The sequence below is a fragment of the Atractosteus spatula genome, chromosome 2 (genome assembly GCF_055471065.1).
Source record: "Atractosteus spatula isolate fAtrSpa1 chromosome 2, fAtrSpa1.hap1, whole genome shotgun sequence".
Lineage (NCBI taxonomy): Eukaryota > Metazoa > Chordata > Actinopteri > Semionotiformes > Lepisosteidae > Atractosteus > Atractosteus spatula.
Genome location: NC_142707.1, coordinates 1,750,770 through 1,758,854, shown reverse-complemented (window position 1 = coordinate 1,758,854; position 8,085 = coordinate 1,750,770). Strand labels below are relative to the sequence as shown.

General features: G+C 51.8%; 1 protein-coding gene across 1 annotated transcript; it reads left to right on the top strand.

The window, feature by feature from the left end:
* The first annotated feature begins 2,834 nt into the window (after positions 1 to 2,834).
* Positions 2,835 to 7,399, top strand: abt1 (activator of basal transcription 1). The gene is made up of 4 exons (XM_088939670.1): positions 2,835 to 3,032; positions 3,826 to 4,139; positions 4,805 to 4,980; positions 6,194 to 7,399. The coding sequence occupies exons 2-4, from the start codon at positions 3,827 to 3,829 to the stop codon at positions 6,587 to 6,589; spliced, it is 885 nt and encodes a 294-aa protein (XP_088795796.1). The 5' UTR covers positions 2,835 to 3,032; position 3,826; the 3' UTR covers positions 6,590 to 7,399.
* The last annotated feature ends 686 nt before the right edge of the window (positions 7,400 to 8,085 follow it).

Below are 8,085 nucleotides of genomic sequence, written 5' to 3'. Positions count from 1 at the left end.
GCAAAGATGGTGAAGCAAAGAATTAGAAATTTTAATTGAGGCATATTTTAAAATGCAGCACCAATGTCCCAGTAAAAACAGAGGAGAACTCTGCTGGCTGGCTTCAAATAGTTGCAATGCATTTGCACTCATCCCTGCCTGCAACAAAGAAAGCAAAGCTCACAGGAGAGTTTTGTTAATGAGAAGATAATGTGTGGTGCAGATTAATATTACTCTCAGACAGTATGCTCAAAGTGTGCCTTCTCCCTTGTTCACTCCACTGGGACCTAATTTTTTATTTCCTGGGTTGCAGTCACTGTGGTCAGCGTGGAGCCTGTGTGTTGTGTGTTTATAGCACCTCCACCTGCTTCTATAGAGATCCTGCAATGAGCCCGCCCAAGTCGAGCTACCTTCCCATTGCACAGGACAGGCCAGAGTCTTTACAGAGCAATTGCAGGTACTTTGGTGTCTGCTAAGGAAGTCCTTTGCATTCTTTTCCAATGGGTTTTGATAGAACTGATATATTAGAATGTGTACAGTATATCATACCTGAGTTAAGGTGCCATGTGGCAGGTGTTTAAGGTTGATGATCATATCTCTAGAGTACTGAGTTCATTTCTGGTCACATGTTCCACAGTCTGTGTGGAATTTGCACGTTCTCCTAATGTACAGATTTGTATGTTCTAGTGCTCTGTCTTTTCTTGATAGTGTGCTAATTGTGCATTTCATAAAGAAAAGAGCTGCATGCCTCAACCCATTAATCTGCTGTACTAAACCCATCCTGGATAGTCAGGAGGTGGTTCTGATGACAGAAGATGACCAGTCACTGTTCCTACCATAAACTCTGAATTTGTAACTCTACTAGATTATTAATATTACAATATGTACAGGGGTTGATATTTTTTTATATTACCATATTTCTCTCTATGTTTTATAGGGAGCCGTTTTTATAGAAAAGGTTGATGTAACCGTTTGAGCAGTGTTGTCCAGTCCTGGAGGTCCTGGAGGTATGGTCAGTGTGTCTACAGCAGGACTGTCCAGTCCTGGTCCTGGAGGGGTCAGTCACTGTGCCTACAGCGGGACTGTCCACTCCTGGTCCTGGAGGGGTCAGTCAGTGTGTCTGCAGCAGAACTGTCCATTCCTGGTCCCGGAGGGGTCAGTCAGTGTGTCTACAGCAGGACTGTCCAGTCCTGGTCCCGGATGGCTGCTCAGTGTGCAGATTTTCCAGGTCTCTTCAAAGCAGCTGAACCTGAAGAGCTGGGAGAAGCTAGTAAATTGGTCCCATGAAGTCAACAATGAACTGATCGAGCCCGTGGACAGAGGAGCTGGAATGAAAGTCTTGCAGACACACCAGCCCTCTGGGACCAGGGCTGGGCAGCCCGATCTGTCAGACAGGAGCTGGCAGGTCTGTGATGTCTTTTTTCCTCATTTTTGCTTCCAGAACAAAGTGTCAAAACAAACATTTGCTACCGGCAAACGGAGACCAGAGTGCTCACACTCCTCTGGGACTCTTTAAAAAAACAAACAGGGTGTTGTACTGTGAACATGTGTAAAAGCCCAGCTGCCAGTTCTCCAATTCCAAACTGAGCTTCAACAATTCAGAGGACTAATAAGCAAAGGCAACTCAATACGTGCTATTTCAATGAAAATCTAGAGTGCTTAATTCAAGCAGTTCTGCACACTCTTGTCAAGCCCTGCGGCCAGTCCATCTCGCTTATTCATTTCCTCTGGAGGCTCGTACACAAGAGCAGGCAGTTTGACCCTCTTTGTTGGTTTTACATCGCCACCTTGTGTCTAGAAGCGGTAACAACAAGAAATTAATGCCAAGAAAGAATCACAGTTCGGGTGATTCTAGAGCAGATGTGTCCAATTTTGGTTCTGGAAGGCAGGTGTATCTGCAGGTTTCCTAGTTCTCCTGAAAAGCACCAGAATCTGCGAATCCGGGCGACGGTGTGAAATTGGTCCAATTAAGCCAATAATGAGCTGATCTGGGTCATTAAAGCTGTGTTAGATTTAAAACTCGCAGATAATAATAATAATAATAATAATTGCTCACACTTCTATAGCGCTTTTCTGGACACTCCACTCAAAGCGCTTTACAGGTAATGGGGATCCCCTCCACCACCAGTGTGCAGCCCCACCTGGATGATGTGACAGCAGCCATAGTGCGCCAGAACGCTCACCACACAGCATCTCTCAGTGGGGAGGAGAGCAGAGTAATGAAGCCAGTTCATAGATGGGGAGTATTAGGAGGCCATGATTGGTAAAGGTCAACGGGAAATTTGGCCAGGACGCCAGATACACCGAGATACACCGCCCCTCCGGGACCAGACGTCATCTAGATCAGAGCAAATCAGCGTGCAGCCCCTCCAGACTGCTCCATCACACAGCCTTTTTGAAACCGACTCCTAAATTACAACATCATTCAAGCCCTGCTGAAGACACACTGACCGGCCCCTCCAGGAGCAGGGCTGGACACTGCTGGTGTGGACTCACTGACCAATCCCCCAAGATCAGTTCCGGGGACCCCTAATGCCACACAACTGAGTCTCTGTCCAGTAATGTGATGCTGTCGGACTCTAACAGAGCAAATGATCCCAGTACAGCGGACTCACAATACCGGCTTGATCTATCACAGACATTGTATATTCCATTTGCTCCCCTATCTGTCAAATAAACTGCGATTAAAATTATTTTAATGGGTTTTCTTTATTTCTTATTGGGTCAAAATCTATTAACAGCAGCCTTGCGGACGACATTCCACCGGACACGTTCCGGCAGCGGGGCTGAAAGACGACGACGCGCAGACGCAGTAGACACGGCGAATGCCGTACTGAGCATGCGTACTTGTGGCAATATGGCTACGTCCTGTTAGTGTGCATGTGTTTTTTGTGAGCTCGAATAAGTTCACGTTTGGTTTTCGTGGTTATTTGTATATACCTAGAGAAGCAGAACCCCGACCGAAATATAAGCGGAGACGAGAAAGATTGTGGCGACGCTGACGCGAAAAATTAGAGAAATCAGGATTTCGCTTGGACTTCTGTTCCGGACAGGTAAAACGGTTTGGAGTTTTCTAGAAGTCTTTTATAGTAAAGGTTTTGGTAATAAAATCTTAGAGTGGGACGCTTTGTGTTATTTTGTTTAGGCAGTTGAATTGTGAATAAGCAGCGTTTTGTCTTTTATTTTTGGTATTATTATTGATTGATATAATTTTCTGGACAGATATAAATGTACTTTTTCGTGGTCACAACAGGCACTCTTACTATTACTGGCGTTTGTACTTTGGTTTTCTGCTTGTACTGTCTTTTTCTGTTGCGCCATTAGAAACTGCAGCAGAGAACCACCTCTGGGGTCCGTAGGACAGAACACTTGACTGAAGTGTTCAGAGCGTGTATTTAACACCCTTTAACTTTCTAGCATTGGAAAACTGTCAAAAAATGCAAAAAATAATTTGAGTGACTTGTATTGCTAAGGACAACAGTCATCCTGGTTTCTCTCTTTTCTCCCCCCTGCCCTCTGGTCAGGGTTATAGGAGCACAAAGGCACGAACTTCCAGATTCAGAGAGAGTTTATTTTTTCCACCAGCTGTCAAATTAGCGAACTCTACTCCAACCACTGACCAAACTCATCTACATTACTACTCACACGTGTTTTTTTTTATCTTCTCACAACTGCTTTTCTGACCTGCTTTTTAAAGTGTTATGTTAACTTGTTGTTGCTGTTCTGTGCTTGTTGGGTGATTCCTTAGTGTCTTTGTATCGGAGTATACGTGCAAATAAAGATTTCATTGCGTATGATAGACGAACTGAACGTCTTGTGCTCCGATGTGCTGTTCTCTCCCTGCAGAATGTCAGACAAGGGGGAGGAGTTTGACGGTGAGGGGGAGGTGCCTGCGACGAAGGGGGAGGAGTCTGGAGGAGAGGAGGAGGGGCTGATGAGCGACGACACGGGGGCAGCCTGGAGCGAAGCTGGGCAAGGTCTCGCAGGACCAGGGGTGACGGAGGGCGAGCGCTCGGCAGCGGGCACGAAGCCCTCGGGGAAGAAGGTGGTCCCGGGGGTCCTGTACCTGGGCCACATCCCGCCCCGGCTCAGACCCAGGCACGTGCGCAACATGCTGTCCGTGTACGGAGAGATCGGGAGGATCTTCCTGCAGCCCGAGGGTGAGGACCGCCACCCCGCTGTGGCCCCCGAGCTCACGCATGAAGCTGTAGCCCTAGCAGGGCACCAGGGCAGCGGCAATTGGTTGGCACTTTTCCTTGGGGACGTTTCAGTGTTGTCCTGGAGGTTGTGAATGATACCAACCTCCGTCCATCCATCCATCTCCTAACAGCTTCTTCCAGTGCAGGGGAGCCGGAGTCTATCCCGTCAAGCAGTGGGTGCAAGGCAGGAGGATCCCTGAATGGGACGCCAATCCCTCGCAGGTCACACTCGGACATGGACGCGCACGCCTGGGCCAGTGTTCCCAGAAGCCAGTTCACCTCCCAGTATGGCATGTCTTTGGACTGTGGGAGGAAACTCACGCGGACGCGATCCCAGAGCCCAGTGGCATGCCAGTACGTTGATTGGCTTCTGGGAAAGTTGGCCCTGGTGTTAGTGTGTGCATGTCTGTTTGCAAAGTGACCAAGAAAAGACATCCTCCATCCAGGCCTGTTGCCAGATGTGGCTTAGTCACGCTCGAAGCTGATGTATGTGTCCCGGGCATTGTAACATCAGCTATTTCCCTCTTACAGAGGGTGCTGGCTGCTTAGCCAGAGGAGTTGATAATACGGTCAGTAAGAGTTTTTCCTGCTGTCTCCTGGTCTGTCTCTCCCCGGGCCGCGTCCAGACCACTCGGTGAGGAGGAAGAGGAAGAAGGCCGGCTCCAACGCCAAGTCCTTCGTCGAGGGCTGGGTGGAGTTCAAGGACAAGCGGGTGGCCAAGAGGGTGGCGGCCAGCCTGAACAGCACTCCCATGGCCGCGCGCAAGAGGAGCCGCTTTCACGACGATCTGTGGTGCATGAAGGTAGGCTGGGAGCTCCTGACACCCCTCCCTCTCTCTCCCTCTCTCTCCGCCCACCGACCCCTGCCTCTCTCTCTCTCCGCCCACCGGCCCCCTGCCTCTCTCTCTCTCCGCCCACCGACCCCTGCCTCTCTCTCTCTCCGCCCACCGACCCCTGCCTCTCTCTCTCTCTCTCTGCCCACCGGCCCCCTCCCTCTCTCTCCCTCTCTCTCCGCCCACCGACCCCTGCCTCTCTCTCTCTCCGCCCACCGGCCCCCTGCCTCTCTCTCTCTCTCTCCGCCCACCGACCCCCTCCCTCTCTCTCTCTCTCTCCGCCCACCGGCCCCCTCCCTCTCTCTCTCTCTCTCCGCCCACCGGCCCCCTCCCTCTCTCTCCCTCTCTCTCCGCCCACCAACCCCTGCCTCTCTCTCTCTCTCTCCGCCCACCGACCCCTGCCTCTCTCTCTCTCTCTCCGCCCACCGGCCCCCTCCCTCTCTCTCCCTCTCTCTCCGCCCACCAACCCCTGCCTCTCTCTCTCTCTCTCCGCCCACCGACAACCTGCCTCTCTCTCTCTCTCTCCGCCCACCGGCCCCCTCCCTCTCTCTCTCTCCGCCCACCGACCCCTGCCTCTCTCTCTCTCCGCCCACCGGCCCCCTGCCTCTCTCTCTCCCTCTCTCCGCCCACCGGCCCCCTGCCTCTCTCTCTCCCTCTCTCCGCCCACGGGCCCCCTGCCTCTCTCTCTCTCTCTCTCTCTCTCTCTCTCCGCCCACCGGCCCCCTGCCTCTCTCTCCCTCTTTCCGCCCACCGGCCCCCTTCCTCTCTCTCCCTCTCTCTCTCTCTCTCTCTCCACCCACTGGCCTCTCTCCGCCCACCGGCCCCCTGCCTCTCTCTCTCTCTCTCTCCGCCCACCGGCCCCCTGCCTCTCTCTCCCTCTCTCCACCCACCAGCCCCTTCCCCCTCCCTCTCTCTCTCTCTCTCTCTCTGCCCACCGGCCCCCTCCCCCTCCCTCTCTCCCTCTCTCTCCCTCTCTCCGCCCACCGGCCCCCTGCCTCTCCCTCCCTCTCTCTCTCTCTCTCTCTCCGCCCACCGGCCCCCTCCCCCTCCTCTCTCTCTCTCTCTCTCTCTCTCTCTATCTCTCTCTCCGCCCACCTGCTGCATCGGCTGCCGTTCTGGTGGCCCTGATGTCACAGACTCCTCACCTGTCTCTCACACACTAACCCCCCCTCGTCTGCCTCAGTACCTTCACAGGTTCCAGTGGTGTCACCTGAGTGAGCGCCTGGCGTACGAGCAGACTGTGAGACAGCAGCGCCTGCGGGTGGAGATCTCCCAGGCCAAGAAGGAGACCAACTTCTACCTGGCCAACGTGGAGCGGAGCCACAGCCTGGAGAAGCTGAAGAAGAGGAAGAAGAAGGAGGGTTCGAGCTTCCTGGAAAAGACCTGGGACTTCACCCAGCGGCCCACCGAGGACGAGATCCGGCAGAGGCGCCTGCTGAAACAGAACCAGCCCCGGGGCCGGTCCAAGAAGGAGCTGGCGAAGGCGCTGGAGAAAGCCCGGGCCATCCAGGAGAAATCCCAGTCCAACGTTTCCCTGCTGGCCAAGATCTTCAACAGTGGGGCTTCCCAGGACAACTAGATAAGGTTCCCGGGCCGTACCGGTGCAGACTGTGCTTTCCGGGACACGTGAACATCAGTGTGAACTGTCCTTGGGTCTCCTGGCACGCCTGATCAATACTAATGCACAAGGAATTAGAGGAAGTTTTAATGTTGTTCCTGCTGACATCTGGAATGCAATCAAACTGTGGCATCAGGGCTACCGTAGGATTAGTCCATTGTACTATTCCATCTGGGCAGCATATTGACTGCCCACACACAGACAGTTTTGATTTGGTTGAATATAAGGTGTTTGTTTAGTCCATAGAAAAGGGTTTTTTTAAGTCCGAAGCTCAATAAATGGCCACTCGTCTGAGCTGCCGTGATCGCCTCTCGATCGGACACACCTGGGATAGCTGGGGCTCGTCCTTGTTCCGGAACGGGACGGCAGACAGCAGACATCCTTGGAGGTGAGAAGAGCGACAACAGGTCCTTGTTCGTGGTGAAGGCTGGCACCTGCAGTCTGTCTCCGCCGGCGGTTACCTTTCCCCTGTTGGATCATTGAGGACTGGAATGTGTGTTGCTCCGGATTTGGTGAGGGGAGTGCATCGTCAATGGATCCTGCTTCCCGGATGTCCGATTTATCCATTTCTCTCCTCCGTCTCGGTGCGGGAAGTCGCAGACTGCAGGGGACCTCGGAAGGGTGTTCAAACCACACCGATGGACCTGGTGGGACAGCTCACCCGCCTTGGTCGAAGTTCTTTCATGCTCTCTTGCTGTCCTGCTGTTCCGACTTAATTGTAGCTCTCTTTGACATCCGGGGAGAAGTCTCTCAATAAACAGCCCAGTGTTGTGGTTCTGTCTCCCTGTGGCCCCTTGTGTTCAGATGAGAAATGTTATGACTTGATTTACAGCAGGGTAGCCCACCTCAGTCCTGAGGGTCTGCAGTCCAGCAGGGTCTATGGGTCTCTTAAAATTTCAGCTTCTGCAGGACAAGGAAAGGGTTCGACTTGTGCTGCCAAGCTAATAATGAGTTTAGTCAGGTAATCGAGGGCTCGGGTGGAAAGAGACCCAGAACCCCTCTGGCCCTCCAGGGCTGTCCTGATTTGCAGGTACAGAATTCCAGACTCCAGTTTCCAAACTGGCTTTGTGATTTTTCCAAAATTCAGATGACAAAATTTCAGGGCTGTACGCTATAAATAACTTGCACATGAGATTAAAGATGTGAACAAATGCACGCATAACGAATATTCACACCTGACCGATATTTCTCAAGAAAGAGCTGAATGAGGTCCTCAGATCAATTATCTGCCAACTACTAAGGGACCTACATGGGCCAAACAGCTCCACTCTTTTTAACCTTTGTTCTTATCTGATAATACTATTAATTAGTAACTAATAATTGCACCTCACACATAAACTTTCAAATGATCTTTTTGGTGCAGTTGTTAACCCTGTATAGGTCTGTTTATATCAGGATTGTAACAATATCCTGTATATAACATCAGAACTCCTAAAATTATTTATAACATAAATTAT